This window comes from Mastacembelus armatus, chromosome 14 (genome assembly GCF_900324485.2).
Source record: "Mastacembelus armatus chromosome 14, fMasArm1.2, whole genome shotgun sequence".
In the NCBI taxonomy this organism is placed as follows: Eukaryota; Metazoa; Chordata; class Actinopteri; order Synbranchiformes; family Mastacembelidae; genus Mastacembelus; species Mastacembelus armatus.
In genome coordinates, this window is record NC_046646.1 from 18,275,942 (window position 1) to 18,297,909 (window position 21,968).

At 38.9% G+C, this 21,968-nt stretch overlaps 3 protein-coding genes across 3 annotated transcripts; all 3 read left to right on the forward strand.

Moving 5' to 3' along the window:
* Window positions 1-872: 872 nt before the first annotated feature.
* Window positions 873-1,700, forward strand: LOC113142559 (olfactory receptor 7G3-like; the record flags this gene model as incomplete). Its single annotated transcript, XM_026327597.1, has 3 exons — window positions 873-932; window positions 1,131-1,196; window positions 1,608-1,700. Coding segments are annotated over 3 exons (219 nt in total), but the record flags the coding sequence as incomplete, so codon positions are not given.
* A 4,917-nt stretch (window positions 1,701-6,617) lies between these two features.
* LOC113142560 (olfactory receptor 1-like) lies at window positions 6,618-7,610 on the forward strand. Its single transcript, XM_026327598.1, has one exon. It carries the CDS (start codon window positions 6,618-6,620, stop codon window positions 7,608-7,610), a length of 993 nt encoding a protein of 330 aa, XP_026183383.1.
* Window positions 7,611-19,747: 12,137 nt separating this feature from the next.
* On the forward strand, window positions 19,748-20,734 carry LOC113142561 (olfactory receptor 5K4-like). Its single transcript, XM_026327599.1, has one exon. It carries the CDS (start codon window positions 19,748-19,750, stop codon window positions 20,732-20,734), a length of 987 nt encoding a protein of 328 aa, XP_026183384.1.
* The last annotated feature ends 1,234 nt before the right edge of the window (window positions 20,735-21,968 follow it).

The following is a 21,968-nucleotide window of genomic DNA, read 5'->3' on the forward strand; positions in this document are numbered from 1 at the left end:
AGTGGTTTCTGGTTAAAGACTATTCATACCTACTACATACATTAAATAGGTTAAATCAACTCAGACTGCAATACATGGATCAATAAACTATCCTATTTCTGCATCATTTAAGCAGCATGTTGAAAACCTTGTAACTATGCTTAGTGATGTTTTTTTTTCCCCAACACTGCTTCATTTTCTTCAGAAGTCAGGAAAAGGCTGGTTGCTGCCTTCTTACAGAACGAAAAATGACAGCATGTATTTTGTTCTTGTTAACTGTCACAGTCTCTTCAATGTCAGTCTTTTGTGCCAGAAAATAAAGCAAAAACAAGAAGACATGAAAATGTGTAATAGAGGGGAGATTTTCTTCAATCTAAATCTCAAATCCTAAGTATTCATGTGTCTCAGAAGAGGACAATGGTTTAAATTGAATAGTTTTTACACTGTGCCATAAAAAATTATTCCGTATTCCACTGACAATTGTAACAGCTGAGTCAGAGCTGATTGTATTGAACCACATATTGATGAAAGATACTATGAGGAAGTTTCATATAGAATATTTTAGTATATGATTCCTAATCATGTGATGCAGCTTCCTGCCTTTCTGCTGTCTCTCAATGACAGAAGAAAAGTATAAATGATGAGGCTCTTATAGTACAGCTCATTTTAGGGAACTGCACACTTGATAGTATCTGAAGTGAGTTTGGTTAGAACAGTTTCCATCAGTCAGCTGTGTTATCTCTTATTATAAATTGTATTTGCTCGTTTTACATCTACTCAAAGTGATAATGGTCCCAAAAGTGAAAGCTGCTACCATATCTAATGTCACATTTGTTCGTCCTGCAAAATTTTATTTCAGTGGATTTTCCAACATCCCTCATGTTACATATTTTTTAATCTTCCTGTGTTTTGTCTATATTATGACTGTTGTTGGGAATGTTCTCCTTCTCTCAGTGATTTTCCTGGTCAAGACTCTTCATACTCCTAAATACATGATTGTTTTCAACCTGGCATTGACAGATTTGTGTGGGAGCACTGCTCTCACCCCAAAAGTATTTGAAACGTTTTTGTTTGACAGGACCGACATTGTCTATGAAGCTTGTTTAAGTTATATGTTTTTTGTCTATTTCTTTACAGATGTGCAGTCATGGACACTTGTCATTATGGCATATGACAGATTTATAGCAATTTGCTTCCCTTTAAGGTACCATAGTATTGTGACTAATCCAGCTATTGCTGCAATGCTGCTGTTAGTGTGGGTTGTTATTATGAGTATAACAGCATGTACGGTTGGGCTACTTGATCGTCATTCTTTCTGTGGCTCTTTGGTGATACAAAGCTTTTTCTGTGATTCTGGATTAATATTGGACCTGGCCTGTGGTGACATATTTTTAGATGCAAAATTTCTTTTAGTTTTCTTTTATTTAACTGTCTGTTTACCTCCTGTATTGATAGCATTGACATATATTTGCATTGCCATAGCACTGAGCAGGATTGCATCACGAAAGGAAAGACTGAAAGCTGCGAAAACCTGCACTTCTCATCTGATTCTAGTGGCTATTTGCTTTTCTCCTGTCTTGTTCGTCAACATAGCTTATTTGATTTCTGACATTGATCGTGATAGCAAGATCATAAGCATAACTTTAGCACACATTGTACCACCTTTACTCAATCCTATTTTATACTCTTTAAAGACAGAAGAAGTGCTGAACTCTATCAAAAAACTTTGTAACAATATGCTGAGTAACATAACTATGTCCAAAAAGGTATTCACTGCTATGCTGACAAAGTGGAAAGTGTTAAAATAGCATACAAAGGTTTAGAATGTTTTACTATTGATTTCTTACTAGCCAGTTGCAGTCATGATGTGGTATTTTGTCATTTATTGTATTTTGCTGCTGCAGTGGCCATGTGTTTATCTGTTGTGCAAAATGAAATCAAACATGAATCTGTTAAGTCTGCACTGCTTAAGATATCACATATTTCAGAAACATTCATTTTTACCTTGTCATCATTCACTGTTGTTTAACAATACTTCAACACCAGAGATGTACATATATAAAATATATGAAATATATTTAATCATATATGGTCAACATTTAGAAATTGGTTTTGAGGCATTTTGCCTTTATCTCAGTTGGATATCGACAGGCTGCTATGAAATGCCTCCATGTGCAACTTCCATGTGCATTAACACCTAAATGACACTCCATGACAACAGTCAGCACAGGAAATAAGGCCACACTTCATGTAGCTGAGACAAGGAGAGTGACTTAAATTTAAAGCTGCAAGTGGGAACAAAATATCCAATGAAAAACCACAGTATATTAGGGCTCTGTAGCTGTAGCTGAATTTACCAAGTGCAGGAAGGTAAATCAAGTTTTTCTCAGCCTATAAAGATTTAATTGATTTCTAGTCCTTTCTGGTTTCAGAAATGATAGACAGTAGAAACACAGAATTAATTTTCAGATTCAGCATTTTTGATATTAGAACTACATTGATTCCTCATTTCCTGAAGTGGATCCAGTTTAATTCAGAGCCCCTCTTTCTTGCCTTAACCCCAGGCCTTTATTTCTCCCCCTTTCTGAATCCACACAGTTGTGCAAATGTAAACACCAACTTGTAAAGTGATTGCCTGTACACCCTGTCAAATCAATTTGTTTGTCAACAAAGCTTTTCCGAGCTGGAACCTCAGGACCTTGATTTTGTTGATTGATTGGTGTCGCTGTAATTTTGTGGATCCCAGATGTTTTAGAAGTCATTGTGAGCTATTCTCTTTCTGGAAAACCTTAATGTTAAGTAGACTCATTAATGTTTTTCTCTTCATATGCTAAATATACTCAACATATTTGGTTAATTCTTTTTAATGTACTTATTGCTTTCAGACTGTAGTCGTGTTTCCTTTAACCTTCAAATTGAAACTGTGAATAGAAAAAAAATACATTTTTTCAGAAAAAGCTTTTAGAGAAATGGAGGAGATACAATGTTTTAGTTGCATATCATGACTTAATGGAAACACTGTCATGTCAATATTGTGTTTTATCAACATTTGGAAAATAATAAAGTTTTGCACAAATCTGTGAAAGAAAATGCTTTTAATGAGTGTTTACTACAGTGACCACAACCAACCAAAATGTACATCAGTGGTTTTGTTTGGCAATGCATTTCAAATTTAAAAAATTTAAATCTCTTCAAATTTTGTTTTTCAAAAGAATGTACAGAAAGGTCAAATTAAATTGTTTAGTCAGAATAGGGTTAGGCAAACAGTTGGGTTTTATAATTATAGTTTAGGATTGCACAAGTAAAAAGTAAATAAGTAATTATAATTCATTTGAATGTCTGTGTGTTGTTGTTTAAGCAGCTGTCAGTCTAAACATTTATTAGGGACTGGGGACTATGATGCATAAAACCTGATCAACAGATGTGCTTGAAATCCACAGGTTGAAAGTAAAACATTAGCATTGGAACTAATTTCAACATCTAAATGTAATGAATTTGCATTGTTTTTTAATGACAAGATTGAGGGTATTAAACAAGCAATAAATTGCACAAGGCAGATACCAACTCTGCATCCATCCAGGAGACACTGGATGTGGAACTGACACACTTTACACCTGTAAATGACAAAACAGTTGAAGAGATCATCTCCAGTCTGAATTCATCCACCTGTTGCCTCGAGGTTTTACCCACTAGATTTCTAAAATCAGTACTAAGCTATTTACTACCACAATTCACTCAATTATTTAATAACTCATTATAGTCTGGAATGTTTCCAAGGCCCCTGAAAATTGCTCCTGAAGAAGAGCAGTCTTGATGCTATGGTACTGAACAACTACCAGCCCATATCAAACCTGGCGTTTTTAGGCAAAATCCTTGAAAAAGTTGTTTACCAACAAACTTAACTTTCTCATGCTAAACTACTGCTTTGATGATCTTCAGTCAGGTCTTAGGCCCCATCACAGCACTAAAACTGCACTCATCAAGGTGACAAATGACATTCGTCTGAACACCGACGCTGGCAGAGTCTCTGTCTTAGTACTGTTGGATCGAAGTGCTGCTTTTGACACAGTGGACCATGTGATCCTGCTACAAAGGTTAGAGGACTGTATAGGCATCTCTGATACTGGCCTTGAATGGTTAAGTCCGATCTTGAAGACATTAAGTATTTCATTGAAGTTGGTAACTGTGTCTCAGACCAAATGGCGTTGACATATAGGGTCCCCAGGGGTCCATCTTGGGACCCCTTTTGTTCAATCTTTACATGTTTCCTTTAAGCCAGTTAATATGTAGCAATGTTCGACGTAGAAACATCATTCAAACGCTGCCACGTCCAGCTCGATGAGGAGAGGGTTGCCTTTTCTTTTTTCGGCGATTTCTTTTATAATTCCCGAGATATTCCAGGTTTTGTCGGAATTTTTTCCCATAGAAATGAATGGAGAGAACGTTAAAATCCCCTTCAACTTTGTCCTCTTTCAGCTTTAACTGTGTCAGCATACTTTCAGCTAGAAACACCATTCGACCTTTAAACGGATCAGAAGGCATTAATCTATAAGTCTTGTATTCAGCTTTTTGACATCTATTACAGTTTTTCTTGAATCGTAGTTTATGTTTTATGTTTTTTTCACGCTTTTTCTGAATTTTACATTGGTTTCTATGGGAATGGAATGTTCACATCTAGAGTCGTGACATCATCGCTAGAGTGGGAGAAGCTGTTAAGTTTTTTGAAAATGTTTCTCTAACTCGCCGTCACGGCCGCAATTTTGCCTCTTCATACACCATTTTCTCAAAAGTAGTAGAGATTTTTGTCTTCTTTCAGGTAATGCTGTTCTCATTTTGATAGGACCTATGGTTCTTCCACCGGGTGGCAAAACAGAATGAGAGTGACTGCTCAATCTGTCATTCACTCCCATTATAAAAGATCTCCAGCACTTCTGGTAAAAATCACAAATGAAGGCTGTTTTTAACTTGCCACCAATCCTTCATTTTTTGGAATATCTTCACAAAAAGTGAATCAGTCTATTTGTTCAAGCCTCCCCTTCCCACTCTGGGCTTAGGTCACCATAGCAACAGCTCACAAAGCAATAGCAGAACAACAGCTGTCTGTGGTTGGTAATTAAGAATGACTGGCTGCCTAATGTCCACTGCTGTTACACAGGGGGACCATTCTCATCTATTTAGAGTTTTTATTTACTCTGTGGCTTGTTTTAATATCAGCCATGGTGTCGTTTCCCAGCAGCCCATGTTCAGACTTTCAAAATAAAAGCCTTGAAATAGCATTTTCTCTGCAGAAAAGCCCTGGAACAGCAACTCAATATTAAAACGGATGTTGCCTATTGCCATACGGTTTCAGACACTATGTGAGGCCATTTTCCATGTCAGCCATTGTTTCTGACATGGTCAGACTTTCACAATAAAAGTCTACAGTTATTTATAGGCAGATATTAAATTTTTGTAAATTATAAGGAATATTCAAAATAATGTCCGGATTCTAGTATAAGGTCCCACGAGTATCCTTCAGCACCTTGTCCTTTCAAAATAAAAGCCCTGAAATAGCATTTTCTCAAAATAAAAGCCCTGAAACAGCAACATGCTCTTAAAATGCTTGTATTCAGGCACTAATTGACGTCATTTTTAATGTCAGCCATGGTGTCTGCTCCCAGGACATTGTGAGACTTTTACAATAAGGTGTACAGTTATTTATAGGATGATATTACGTTTTGGTAAAGTTTAAGTAATATTCAAAATAAAGTCCAGATTCTAGTATAAGGTCCCATATGTCTCCTAGAGATCGCTGTCCTTTCAATATAAAAGCCCTGAAAGAGCATTTTCTCAAAATAAAGGCACCCTTGCTACAGTTCGTAGTTCTCGATTATTCCAACTGCGTCAATGCAGTCGATTATTCCAACTGCGTCAAACTGCAATTCCAATTTCAGGAATTGCATCGTTTAGTTAAATTTGTGTTTCCAAATGTAATTGGGGGGAGGGAGGGATATGAGAAGGGGGGCATGGGAAGGGTGTTTTTGCTGGGTGGGATATCTGAAGGTATGTTTTCCATTAATGACGTTTTAAACACTTGGCTGTCATCTGTTGCAATAATGTACTTTTATTATATTGTAAAACGTGATGGCCAAGTGTTTAAAAAGGAATAAATTGGAAACATACATTTTTTTATGTTGTCTCTGTAAAACATAGCCAAAGTTGGTTCATAGGGGGACCCTGAATTGAGGGATGCTATCGGCCTGGAGCACTTCCGTTGTGTTTTCTCTCTTGCGTGTGTTTTGGCCATTGCAGCGCAATGGCCCTTGATGGCCACCGTAAGTTATTATTTACACATGTATCAGTACCATGGTTACAATATTTAACTGAATTAGTTGTTTCAGCACACTGACTATAATGACAATGACTAATTTCTAATTTGTGGTCATGTGACACAGCTACCTTCATTTCTTCTGTCTCACAATGACAGAGGACAAAATATAAACAGTGGGTCTCTCAGAGCACAACTCACTTCAGGGAACTGCACACTGGTTACTGTCTGAGGTGAGTTTGGCTACAACAGTTTGCATCAGTTATCTATGTCATTAGTATACAGTACATTGTGTTAGTGTCTCCTTTTGCATTAAGATAAAATTTTCATAATGGTCCCAGCTGCTACCATATCTAATGTCACATTTGTTCGTCCTGCAAGATTTTATATCAGTGGGTTTACCAACATGTCAAACGTTACATATTTTTATATCTTCCTGTGTTTTGTCTATATCATGACTGTTGTTGGGAATGTTCTCCTTCTCTCAGTGATTTTCCTGGTCAAGACTCTTCATACTCCTAAATACATGATTGTGTTCAACCTGGCTTTGACAAATTTGTGTGGGAGCACTGCTCTCATCCCAAAAGTCTTAGACACATTTTTGTTTGACAACAGATACATTGTCTATGAGGCTTGTTTAAGTTATATGTTCTTTGTTTTATTCTTTGGAAGTGTGCAGTCATGGACACTTGTCACTATGGCATATGACAGATTTATAGCAATTTGCTTCCCTTTAAGGTACCATAGTATTGTGACTAAACCAGCTATTGCTGCAATGCTGCTGTTAGTGTGGGTTGTTTTATTGAGTTTAATATCATGCATGGTTGGGCTACTTGATCGTCTCTCCTTCTGTGGATATTTGGCTGTGCAAGGCTTTTACTGTGATCATGGGCTAATATATCGTCTGGCTTGTAATGACACATCTTTAAATAAGATAATGGCTTATGTTGTGTTTGTTGTAATCATCTGTTTACCTCCTATATTAATAGTACTGACATATGTTTGCATTGCCATAGCACTGAGCAGGATTGCATCAGGGAAAGAAAGACTCAAAGCTCTGAAAACTTGTACTTCTCATCTGATTCTTGTGTCTGTTTTCTTTCTACCATTTTTGGCCACCAACATAGCTTCATTGACCTCCTACCTCCATCCTAATGCCAGGATCATAAACTCTACTTTAACACACACCATACCACCTTTACTCAATCCTATTATATACTCTTTAAAGACAGAAGAAGTGCTGAACTCTATCAAAAAACTTTTCAAAAATAGGCTGAGTAACATTACATCCAGTAAAGTATGCACTGCTATGATGACAAAGTAGGAAGTGCTAAACTAGTGTTTTAGAATGGTTAACTATTAACTAGCAAGTTTTACCATTTTACTCTGCAGTGGCCATGTATAAATCAAACATGAATCTGTTAAGTCTGCACTGCTTAAGATATCACATATTTCAGAAAAATTAATTTTCACCTTGTCATCATTCACTGTTGTTTAACAATACTTCAACACCAGAGATGTACATATATAAAATAGATGAAATATATTTAAGCATATATGGTCAACATTTAGAAATTGGTTTTGAGGCATTTTACCTTTATGCCAGTTGGATATTGACAGGCTGCTATGAAATGCCTCCATGTGCAACTTCAATGTGCATTAACACCTAAATGACACTCCATGACAACAGTCAGCACAGGAAATAAAGCCATAGTTGAAGAATAGCACCACCATTTTACTGTGAAGAAAAGCAGTAAAATCTACTGCAGCTCTAGAAAATGAGAATTTGTTTAGCCTCAAATTTGTTTAGAGCAGCAGGATTTCTTTTATCTGATTTCACCAACACCTCTTGTAGCTGAGACAAAGAGAGTGACTTAAATTTACAGTTGCAAGTGGGATCAAAATATTCAATGAAAACCCACAGTATATTAGGGCTCTGTAGCTGTAGCTGAATTTACCAAGTGCAGGAAGGTAAATCAAGTTTTTCTCAGCCTATAAAGATTTAATTGATTTCTAGTCCTTTCTGGTTTCAGAAATGATTGACAGTGGAAACACAGAATTAAATTTCAGATTCAGCATTTTTGATATTAGAACTACATTGATTCCTCATTTCCTGAAGTGGATCCAGTTTAATTCAGAGCCTGTCTTTCTTGCCTTAACCCCAGGCCTTTATTTCTCCCCCTTTCTGAATCCACACAGTTGTGCAAATGTAAACACCAACTTGTAAAGTGATTGCCTGTACACCCTGTCAAATCAATTTGTTTGTCAACAAAGCTTTTCCAAGATGGAACCTCAGGACCTTGATTTTCTTGATTGATTGGTGTCGCTGTAATTTTGTGGAACCCAGATGTTTTAGAAGTCATTGTGAGCTATTCTCAACATTTGGAAAATAATAAAGTTTTGCACAAATCTGTGAAGGATATGCATTTAATGAGTGTTTACTACAGTGACCACAACCAACCAAAATGTACATCAGTGGTTTTGTTTGGCAATGCATTTCAAATTTAAAAAATTTAAATCTCTTCAAATTTTGTTTTTCAAAAGAATGTACAGAAAGGTCAAATTAAATTGTTTAGTCAGAATAGAGTTAGGCAAACAGTTGGGTTTTATAATTATAGTTTAGGATTACATAAGTTACAACGAGTAAATAAAAAGTAATTATAATTCATTTGTCTGTCTGTGTGTTGTTGTTTAAGCAGCTGTCAGTCTAAACATTTATTAGGGACTGGGGACTATGATGCATAAAATCTGATCAACAGATGTGCTTGATATCCACAGGTTGAAAGTAAAACATTAGCATTGCAACTAATTTCAACATCTAAATGTAATGAATTTACATTATTTTTTAATGACAAGATTGAGGGTATTAAACAAGCAATAAATTGCGCAAGGCAGATACCAACTCTGCATCCATCCAGGAGACACTAGATTTCTAAAATCAGTACTAAGCAGTTTACTACCACAATTCACTCAATTATTTAATAACTCATTATAGTCTGGAATGTTTCCAAAGGCCCTGAAAATTGCTCCTGAAGAAGAGCAGTCTTGATGCTATGGTACTGAACAACTACCGGCCCATATCAAACCGTTTTTAGGCAAAATCCTTGAAAAAGTTGTTTACCAACAAACTTAACTTTCTCATGCTAAACTACTGCTTTGATGGTCTTAGGCCCTTCAGTCAGGTCTTAGGCCCCATCACAGCACTGAAACTTTTACTGTTACAAAGGTTAGAGGACTGTATAGGCATCTCTGATACTGGCCTTGAATGGTTAAGTCCGATCTTGACGACAGGAAGTATTTCATTGAAGTTGGTAACTGTGTCTCAGACCAAATGGCGTTGACATGTAGGGTCCCCCAGGGGTCCATCTTGGGACCCTTTTTGTTCAATCTTTACATGTTTCCTTTAGGCCAGTTAATATGCAGCAATAATGTGTTCTACCATAACTATGCAGATGACACTCACATACATTTCGCTCACAGTAGGTGAATATGGGCCAGTCGATTCACTGTCACTGCACTGAACAGATCACTCTGTGGATGCAAAACAACTCTCTCCAAATAGACAGTGACAAGACTGAAATAATCATCTTTGGAGCACAGAAACAAAGAGAAAGTGTCAGCAGTCACCTTGAGTCTCTTTCTCTAAAATTTAAAAATTAAGTTAGAAATCTAAGGGTAATCATGGACTCAGACATGAATTTTAACAGCCACATTAAATCGATAACATCGTCAGCATTTTACCATCTCAAAAACATTGCTAGAATCAAAGGGATCATGCCTAAACCACATGTAGAGAGACTCATCTATGCATTTATCTCTAGCGGGTTAGATTACTGTAACGGCCTGTTCACGAGGCTTTCAAAAAAAGCTGTAAAGCAGCTACAGTATATTCGGAACACTGCTGCTCGTGCCCAGAGTCAGGACTAAACAGGGAGAAGCAGCATTTCAATTCTATGCAGCTAAAACCTGGAATAATCTTCCTGATGATGTTAGACAAGCGTCATCTATTTTTAACCTGTCTTTTTTTTTTTCTGTAAAGCACTTTGAATTACTCTGTGTATGAATTGCGCCATATAAAGAAACTTGCCTTTCCTAGTTCTACATGTTTGCACCAGGAAACTAGAATTTAGAGTGGATTCATTTTGTATCCTTTTTACAAACACTAATCATACTGTGCAATTTGTACCATTCATTCTAATTTATGTGCAGCCACAAGTGCAACAGAAATATAATTCAGTATTTTGGTGACTAAAGTTAACAAATTCAAATCTATTAGCACATTGACGACATAAACTATGAGGCAGGCAAAAATGGCAGGTTTCTCAGAGTACAGCTGCACACTAGTTACTGTCTGAGGTGAGTGTGGTTACAACATTTCCCATCAGTCAGCTGTGTCATGTTTTTTTATATATTGGGTTATTTTTGCTGGTTTTTCATCTAGAGAAGAAGGTATTCATAATGGCCCCAGCTGCTACCGTATCTGATTTTCCTGTCCAAGACTCTTCATACTCCTAAATACATGATTGTGTTCAACCTGGCTTTGACAAATTTGTGTGGGAGCACTGCTCTCATCCCAAACGTCTTAGACACATTTTTGTTTGACAACAGATACATTGTCTATGAGGCTTGTTTAAGTTATATGTTCTTTGTTTTAGTCTTTGGAAGTGTGCAGTCATGGACACTTGTCACTATGGCATATGACAGATTTATAGCAATTTGCTTCCCTTTAAGGTACCATAGTATTGTGACTAAACCAGCTATTGCTGCAGTTTGTTAAATACAAACACCAAAAGAAAAATGATTATGTTGCATTATGTATTATATTTACTCACCATCTTCACTAAATCCTATTATATACTCTTTAAAGACAGAAAAAGTGATGAACTCTGTCAGCTGTGCAACATAACCTTATCTAAGTGAACTACATAACTGCTGTACTGAGGGATCAAATAGTGTTTAAATTGTGTAAATGTGTTTTATAAAATTTTACTGTGAACTTTTTTGTTTTTAGGTGACGTCATTTAAGTGGTGTCGTATTCTGTTGTGGTAGTAGCTCTATAATCTGCTTTCCAAAATGAAATCAGAGATATGAATATGTTCTGACTCTACATTGCCTAAGACATCAAATATTTGGCAAAAAGCCACCAGCATGAATGATTGTTTTTTCAAGAATTCATGGAGATGTAATTATTAAAGACATCAAATTTTATAATATATTTAATATAACAGTTTGAAATGAAAACATAGTACAAGATGTTGAACACTGGTACATACGTAATACGTCTCATATTTATCATACAGAGAAAGTAATTGAATCAATTTATGGATGAATGAACCAAAATGTAACAATATTATTACTATATAACAGAAAAAACTATGTTGTTAATATTTCATTGTGGTCAGTTGCCTCACAGCAAGAAGGTTTTCAGTTTTAAACCCAGAACCTGTGAATTTGTGTGAAATTCTCCTCAGGTCTGAATGAGTTGTCTGGTTTCTTTTTGTTGTAGTGGGTATATGTACAGGAGCTTGGGCCCGATGTTTTTGATTACAGAGACTCTTTTAATGAAATATCGTAAGAATATTTGGCACAATGAATGTGAAGGCTCAGTATCAGTATTTTCATAGGGGTTGATAATGCGATCGAACACAGTGAAAAAGCACCTGATTCATGCGGCTATTACTAGAGATTAGTTTGGACATAAATTGTGTCTTTCTCGTCCTTACAGCCTTGTGATGTGTAAGGCTATGTCTTAGTTTTTGTAATGAGACCTGGAGCTTGTCCCTTTTCCACTTTCACTCAGCACACTTGCGCCTGAGGCTACGTGTTCAGCCAAGGCTCAGATATAGGTTTGGGGTGCCTGATCGTGAGTGGAGCAATACAATCCAAGATATCAGATCCAAGACACCATTAAAGCGTTCCATTAGCTCATCAGCGCTGGCACCAGAGTAAATCAACCCAGAGTCATTAAAGGCAGCACAAAACTGTGACATAGTTAAAGCACTGACCACGTGCTTGCCCTGTGCTGCTGTAATGGCTGGCATTTGCTCCACTTGATGACACTTTTTTTCCCTTGTGTTTATTTTGTCCTGCTGCTGAAGACAACCGAACAATTACATACAAATTGTCTTCTCAGTCTGCATATCTGACCCTGTCAGCAATGCGTAACAGCACTGTGATCTTTTTATTTATAATAATAATAATTTTATTTCATGGCGCCTTTCAAAGTCTCAAGATCACCTTACAGAGAGATAAAAAAAAACAAAAAACAACATGGCGCATACAGCATGAAATACATAGAGTGATTACAGCAATACATAAACAGAGGGCCAAAATGTAAAGGCAAAGGTGTAGAGTATCTAAGAAGTGGACGATGTACAGTATAAAGTAGATTGAAACACGGAAACCCAGAGGACAGAGCGAGGTTAGTAGAACATCACAGGCTGGAGTTCAACAGATCAGAAGTTGAGAGAGTTAGGTGGAAAACGCTAGATGGAACAGATAAGTTTTGAGTGAAGATTTAAAAGTTGATAAGTCCGGAGACGACTGGCTGCCATAAGGGAGAACGTTCCAAAGGTAGGGCGCAGTGTGGCTGAAGGATGTAGAGCCCATTGTGGCCAGGCACGCAGTAGGGGTGCAGAGGAGAGTGGAACCGGAGGAGCGGATAGTACGAGGCGGAGAATAGATATGTAGTAGATTAGTGATGTATGGTGGAGGGCTTTGTAGGTGAGAAGGTGGATTTTATAGTTTATACAGAAGGACACAGGGAGCCAGTGATGTTGTTTAAGGATAGGGGTGATATGATGTGAGGATGGAGTTCTGGTGATGATACAGGCAGGAGAATTCTGGACAAGTTGGAGTTTGTGAAGTGATTTGAGATGTAGACCAGTGAAGAGTGAGTTACAGTAATCCAAACAAGAGGTGACAAAGACACTAACGAGTATGGCCATGCTGTCAGTGGTGAGTGAAGAACAGATGCGATTTATGTTACGAAGGTGGGAGTAAGCCGACCGGGTAGAAGTATTGATATGTTGAGTGAAGGAGAGAGTACTTTCTAGGATGTGATTTAATGTGGCTCTTAACCCACGAGGAGAATTCAGTTTTACAGGGGTTGAGTTTCAAAAAGTTATGGGTGAACCAGGATTTGATATTATATAAGCTGGTAAGGAGGGAGGCAAGGTGGAAGATGAAGCAGCAGAGTGTAGAGCTGGGTGTCGTCTGCATAGCAATGTAAATCTATGTTATGTTACCTAAAGATATTACCAAGAGGAAGGAGATAGATAATGAAGAGGAGGGGCCCCAGGACAGAGCCTTGAGGCATGCCAGAACTGACAGTAGAGGGAGTGGGAGTGGAAGTTCTGGAGGGGGATGGACTGGGTGCAGTCAGAGAGGTAGGAGGTGAACAATGCAAGAACCTTGCCGATGTAGGCAAGGCGATGGAGTAGAATATTGTGCGAGATGGTGTAGAAAGCTGCAGTTAGGTCATGGAGGATGAGAATGGCCATAAGGCCAGACTCTGCGGCCAATAGGCGATCAATGGTGACCCAGCACCAACAGTGCTGGGTGGAATGATAAAACTCGAGAGCAGGGAAGATATTGATAGACAGGGTAGGGTATAGTGGAGACAGTTCGCAGTATCACAGATGGGGGAAACTGCTGGTGTATATTTTGAATTTTTGATGAGAAGAAATCCAGGAGGTTGTTGTACAAGGTGGTGGAGAGTGAGGGGAAGAGAGGAGTATCAGGAGGGCGCAATAAATTTTTGACAGTGGAGAAGACGGAACGCGTGGAGCCGAAGTGAGGTGTAGTAGTCAGATTTTGCTTGAAAAAAAAAAACTTGTGGTTTAACTATAACTTGTGGTACTTGTGGTTTAAGTATAAGTCCTTGTGGGTGGATAAACCGTTTTTTTTAAATAGACATTCAAGATGACGAGTTGAAAAAATAAAAAAAGTAAATATGGTAAGTTAAATACAATATAAAATCATGTTTAGAATATATAGCTTGATTTTAGCTGCGTCTTTCCACGTTTGAAACCTGTTTTAAATTTTTAAAAACGTTAAACATATTGTCTTAAGTCTAATAACACTGTAATCAGCACAAAATTTGCTACAATAATATGTGAGCAGCAAGTTTATACATGATTATGTTTTGAGAAAAAAGTGTTTATGCATGGTTAGTGAAAAACTACAATTTTTTACTCACTGAAATAAGAGCATAAAACACAAACAGAACATTGGTTCACAAGACTTTGGAGACCTGCATGTTGTAGGCTAAACTGTTTACTTCAGAGTGCTGTGAATGTCATCTTGTTCACACATTCACAGTAAACAATACACTGATTTAAATTTTCTAAGACACTTTTTGTCCAGAAAGGCCATATGCAAGAGGGTGTGTCTGAGGATGAATAGTCATGTGATTTACCTGAGAACACAAAGGACGCACTGAACGACCAGACAAAGACGCGCATAATGAGCCTGTCAGTCAATGTAGATGGGACGGATTAGTGCAGCACAATACAAAACAATGAGGAGCCAAACGATCCTCATTTGAGTTAAAATCAGTGTTTTTACTCTGAGGACAAGCTAAACTCTTTGTCTCTGTGTGTAATACAAGAAGCGCTTCTTCACATCCGTGACGCGCCATCATCCAAATGCGCAGAAAAAGTAAGTAAATTCTATGATGAAGTTTGATATTTTGTGTCATTTCTCGGGGGTGTGCACATATTTACCTGGTTCACCTGAGATTATTTATATGTCAACAGTGGACAGTGTACAAGGCAGGACCGCATTACCTGTAATGAGGTGAGACAGGAAAAAACGGACTTCTCCTTACGTTCATACGGATTAAATAAAAAGTAATGATTTGTTTCAAGCTTTCTAGCCATATCATTCTTATTTTTATGAGCCAAGTATTCGCTGAGATTGTGGTTGTTTTATTTACGCATCTGTGAAGAGAAATGGCAGAGAAGGAAAAGGTCGAGAGTGCACCCTGTCGGCTTTCTTTATTTAAAAAAAGCACAACGTTTTGTTGTTATTATGATGGTATACCACTAAAATTAGACCCTTTGCAGATTTGAATGATATACTTCTTTTATCTGTACGATCAGAATTGACGGAGTAATTTAAGTTTGTTTCGGCCTTATCAGGAAAAGATGCATCAAAACGCGCCAGCGTGTGCGTCGACCCTATAAAATACCCTATAAAATGCTTTATTGACCATGTTAGAGTAAAAAAAAAAAAACAAACACACCGGGTCAACAAGGTCTGCATCAGGTGCTCGGAGACCAGGGCAACCTGATGAGAAATGGGCTATTGGAACAAGACATTCATGGACGAGGGCTGAGAATAGAGAACTGTTGGAATGCTACTACATGAGTAATTCCAGCGATAGGGATTACATGAAGAGGATGTGGGACCTATGTAAACTTCAAAACCCACCATCTATACTAGGGCCAAAACAACTAGTAGCTCAGTGTTCCAACATCCGGAAAAGGCAACTGTTATCACAACTGGAGATTGAAAAGATACAACACAAATGCTATGGCAACGGGGGGGGCAGGATGCTGACCAGGAACCAAGATTGAGGAAGACACAGTATCACAGTATGTTAGATGTTCTTAGCACTGTGCTCTTCTGGACTGAGAGCTCTGATGTTCTTCCTGGGATCTGTTGGAGCCACTCTCCCAGTTTGGGGGTCAGAGCCCTGAGGGTGCCGATTACCACGGGGACCACTGTTGCTTTTACCTTCGACATCTTTTCTAGTTTTTCTTTCAGCCCTTGGTATTTCTCAAGCTTCTCATGTTACTTCTTCCTGATGTTGCCATCACTTGGCATTGCTACAACTACCACTATGGCCTTCTTCTACTGTTTGTCCACCACTACTATGTCCAATTGGTTAGCAATCACCAGTTTGTCGGTCTGTATCTGGGAGTTCCACAGGATCTTAGCTCTGTCATTCTCCACCACCTTTTGGAGGTGTGTCCCATTTTGACCTTGGGACCTCCAGGCCATGCTCGGCACAGATGTCCCTGTACGCTCTCCCGGCCACTTGGTTATGGCGTTCAATGTATGCCCTGCCTGCTAGCATCTTACAACATGCTGTTATGTGCTGGATTGTCGTAGGGGTATCTTTGCACAGCCTGCACCTGGGGTTCTGCCTGTTATGGTAGACCCCAGCCTCTATCGATCTTGTGCTCAGGGCCTGTTCTTGTGCTGCTACGATTAGTACCTCTGTGCTGTCTTTCAGTCCAGCTTTTTCCCAGCCAGTGGTAGGACTTTTCGATATCAGCCACTTCTTGTATCTGTCGGTGGTACATACCGTGCAGGGGTTTGTCCTGCCATGATGGTTCTTGCTCCTCTTCCTCTGCATCAGGCTTCTGTTGCCTGAGATATTCACTAAGTATTCCATCGCTTGGGGCCATCTTCCTTATGTACTCATGCATCTTTGCTGTTTCATCTTCGATGGTGGCTCTGACGCTCACCAGTCCTCGGCCTCCTTCCTTCTTCTTAGTGGAAATTTCTTTAAGTTTGAGAGTTGCTAATTCTCAGAAACAACCACAAGTGTGATGAATCATCTCAGGTTTAATCACAAGCCAGAGAGGAGCCTTTGCAGAAATCCTCTAACTTAGTGCTACAACACCAGGTTTATATACACTTTGTCACAAGGGGTGGCCTCATGTTGGAGAAGACCCTAAATGTTTGTTCAGGTGTCCTCTTCTTCTTCAGGCCTGTGTCATATCTTTAGGCCTCTACCAGAACTAAACAAATTGTTGGCAGTTATTTACAACCCTCTACAACCATAAAACACTAACCCAATAAAAGAGACAGAACCACATACCAGAAATGGGTCAAGCAAACATTCAAGTGACCCCTTGACATGGTGTAAACCCCCCACAGTGTACAGTCTCAGGATGCTGGATTTGGGGTGAAGTCCTCCATGCTTTGTGAAGAGCTTCCTTGTCTTGACATCAGTGGCTTCTATGTCCTCTTTTGGCCAGCTTATTATACCAGCGAGGTATCTCATGACCGGCAGGGCGTAGGTATTGATGGCTTGGACATGGTTCTTCCCATTTAGCTGACTTCTTAGGACTTGCCTTACTTTCTGTAGGTATTTGGCTGTGGCAGCTTTCCTTGCGGCTTCTTCTTGGTTCACATTTGCCTGTGGGATTCCAAGGTACTTGTACAACATCCGCTATGCTGTCTTCTGGCAGTTCAACTCCTTCAATCCTGACAATCTTTGTTATCATTTGACCACACTTATCCAGTCCAAATGACAGTGTCGTTGCTGTATATCCTGGTGGTATCGATCAGTGAGTCGATGTCTCGCTCATTCCTGGCATACAGCTTGATGTCATCCATGTACAGGAGATGGCTGATGGTTGCTCCATTTCATAATCGGTATCCAAAGCCAGTCTTAATGATGATCTGGCTGAGGGGGTTCAGGCCAATGCAGAACAGCAGCGGGGACAGAGCATCGCCTTGGTAGATGCCGCACTTGATGGATACTTGTGCAATTGGCTTGAGGTTGGCCACTAGGGTTGTTTGCCACACCCCCATTTAGTTCCTTATGAAGGTTCTTAGAGTCCTTTTGATGTTGTATAGCAGCTGTATAGGCATTTCAGGATCCATGTGTGAGGCATTGAGTCATAGGCTTTCTTGTAGTTAATCCAGGTGGTGCACAGGTTGGTCTGTCTGGTCTTACAGTCTCAAGTGACTGCTTTATCTACCAGTGGTTGATGTTTTGCTCCGCTGGTGTCCTTACCCATTCCTCTCTGGGCCCTGTTCATGTACTGAGCCATCTGTTTACTTATCTTAGCCACTATGATGCCTGACAGGAACTTCCATGATGTGCAGAGGCAGGTTATCAGGCAGTAGTTGGATGGGACTGCTCCCTTTTGGGGGTCCTTCAGGATCAGAACTGTCCTACCTTCAGTTAGCCACTCTGGGTGAGTCCCATCCATTAGCAGCTGGTTCATGTGAGTTGCCAGGCACTCATGGAGTGCAGTTAGCTTCTTTAGCCAGTAGGTGTGGATCATGTCAGGTCCAGGTGCTGTCCAGTTCTTCGTGTTTGAGACCCTTTCTCGGATATCTGCCGTTGTGATGGTTACTGGTTCCTGTTCACGGTTCAGTGGAGAACATCCTGTTTATTCTCCTTGATTCTATTTCTCTGGTGTACCTCTTCAGGCATGTGGCCAGGGCTGTGAGTTGTTTGGCAGTCTCCAGGGCCTCTGGTATGGACAGCTTGCTGTACTTCTTACCCAACTTCATCCCACTTCTCTGCAGTTCTGATAGTTGGCTAACTACTCTCCGTGTTGCCCTTATTTTTGCCTCTAACCTCCTTCTCCATGCAGGATACTGCTCCTTGGTGGTGGTGTGTATTTTGTGGCCAAGCATCTCAAGGATCACTGTTGCCGTGGTGTATGTCAGCTTGTTGGTCACAGTAGGGATTGTTCGTAATGCTGCATTCACATCTTCTAGTAGACTTTCAGAGGGTACATCATTTAGTCTTGGTAACTGGCTACGGAGGTTGCAGGTGTCCATCTTACTCACGATCTTCACTCTCAGGTCAGCTGCTCTTGTGTTCAGAATGTGGGGGCTTGTTACTGGGACGTCCGAGCTGTTGTGACTCCAGTATACTCCAGTAGAATATATGTGTGTGTGTGTGTGTGTGTGAGGTCATATTGGCAGTATGCAGAAAAATGTGACATACACTGACATAGTAAACACTTTGTAGCTTGATACAGTATATGAGGATAAACAACATATACAGAATTTTCTTTTGGGGATCTGTGAAGTTTATATAATCTTATCTCAAGTATTCAGAATGACCAAAACAGTACAAGACTCCAAAGGGTTAAACTGTAGTTATGTGGTATTTTATAATTTACGCCTCAGAACAAAATCAGGAAGCAGGTCTAAAGCAGCAGTAACTCCTGCTGTTCATAATGCATTACTCCAAGTAATGTAATGTATTCCTTGCATCTGGTTACACTGTGTTTACACCAGTACACAATAGTTGGTTTTTAAAAAAAACTATAGAATATAGGCAGAATTAGTTTCCAGCCTTTTAAAAATCAGTCATGTTAGTCATGTTTGATAACTTGTGACCTTTGATGTCATTTATCTTCTGTTACCACGGATCACTAAAACAGATGTCAGTATACTGGTGACAATGCTTGGTGACAGTGTTTCAGCACGTTGGCAGCATAAACTATGAATGGAATACATGTGTATTCCATTTGTGATCATGTGACCCAGCCAACTCAATTTCTACTGGCACACAATGACAGACAATAAAATATAAATGACAGAGCTCCCACCGTACAGCTCACTTTAGGTAACAGACATGCACACGTTACTGTCTGAGGTGAGTGTGGTTACAACAGTTCCCATCCGTCAGCTGTGTCATCATTTAATATACAGTATATTGTCTTATTTTACAGCCAGATAAGAAGATATTCATAATGGCCCCGGCTTCTACCATATCTAATGTCACATTTGTGAGACCTGCAGAATTTTATCTCAGTGGATTTTACAATGTCCAACGTGCTGAGTATATTTATATCTTCCTGTGTTTTGTCTATATCATGACTGTTGTTGGGAATGTCTTCCTAATGTCAGTGATTTACCTGGTCAAGACTCTTCATACTCCTAAATACATGATTGTGTTCAACCTGGCTTTGACAGATTTGTGTGGGAGCACTGCTCTCATCCCAAAAGTCTTAGACACATTTTTGTCTGACAACAGATACATTGTCTATGAGGCTTGTTTGTGTCAAGTATTCTTTGTTATGTTTTTTGGAAGTGTACAGTCATGGACACTTGTCACTATGGCATATGACAGATTTATAGCAATTTGCTTCCCTTTAAGGTACCATAGTATTGTGACTAAACCAGCTATTGCTGCAATGCTGTTATTTGCATGGGCTGTTTTATTGAGTCTAATATCATGCCTGGTTGGGCTACTTGATCGTCTCTCCTTCTGTGGATCTTTGGTGATACAAAGCTTTTACTGTGATCATGGACCAACATATCAGCTGGCCTGTAACGATAAGTCTTTAAATCGTGCAATTGTATTTGTTTTTGTCATAACAGTCTTCTCTTTTCCTCTCATATTGATAGCAGCAACATATGTTTGCATTGCCATAGCACTGAGCAGGATTGCATCAAGAGAGGAAAGAGTCAAAGCATTGAAAACTTGTACTTCTCACCTGATTCTTGTGGCTATTTTTTTCCTACCATTTCTGGGCACCAACATAGCTGCACTGACCTCCAACCTCAATCCTAATGCCAGAATGATAAACTCTACTTTGACAAACATCATACCAGCTTTACTAAATCCTATTATATACTCTTTAAAGTCAGAGGAAGTGCTGAGCTCTATCAAGAAACTTTGCAAAAACAATAAGCTGAGAAACGTAATCTTTTCCAAAAAGATTACTTCTTTATGACTGTTCTGCTGACATTTACAAAGTGGTAACATTTTATAAATATGTTTACAATGAAAATATAAGCATAGTAGTGTTTCCATGTGTTTTCAAATCTTGGACATAGTTGCCAAAAAGACACCATCATCATTAATTGTTCTATAATACTTTAACATCTATTGTCTATACCTTCTTATTCCTAACCATGGGCACAGGGATCTTCTGGAGCCTGTCTCAGCTCTCTCTGGGTGAAAGGCAGGGGCACACCCTGGACAGGTCACCAGTCCTTCACATGGCCACATAGAGACAAACAACCACACACACTCACATTCATTCTATGGGCAATTTAGAGTCACCAATCGACCTGACATACATGTTTTTAGACTATGGGAGGAAACTGGAGTACCTGGAGTAAACACGGAGAACATGTAAACTCCACACAGAAAAGTCCCTGGTGGATTGAAAACCCAGGCCCTTCTTGCAGTGAGGCAACAGTGCTAACCATTTAACCACTATAATGCCCCTACTTAACATAGATATGTAAATATTGAAGATATAATTAAAATATCATGTACCAGTTTAAAAAGAAAATACATCCCGTGACATTAAGCATGGCTGTTTAAACATAAATCAAAATGGATCATCGTTTTTAACAAACAGTACTGTACTATGTTAATGTATAAATGTTAATAGTATAAATGGGAACTTCTTGTTAACAATCTTTTTTCAAGAAAGAGCTTACCAGAAGAGCATCTTTATAATTTTCAGACAGGACAATAACACAATAACTAACACATAAGTAAAACAAAATAAAAATCAGTGAGAGCACATGTGGATGGTCAAAATGAATATGATCAGAGAAGTACCATTAGTGTATTTTGCTATATACTTTATACTTTAGTAACGTATTTCTCCTAGTTTTTAAAATTTATATCTACAAACTGTTCCAAGATGTGGCTTCTCTTGTGGCTATTTTCCCCTACCTCTCTTGGGCAGCAACATACAGTAGCTGCACTAACCTCCAACATTTATCTTAATGCCAAGATCATAAACTCTACTTTAACACAGATCATACCATGTTGCTAAATCTTAATATACACTCTCTAAAGACAGAAGAAGTGTTTAACTCTATGAACAAACTTTGCAAAAACAATAGGCTGATCAACAACTAGTCTCAGATCTGGCAGGAATTGTCCACCTTCAACACCACAACTGAGGTGAGACCCTTGATCAAGGCAAAGGGTCCATCACCACAGCA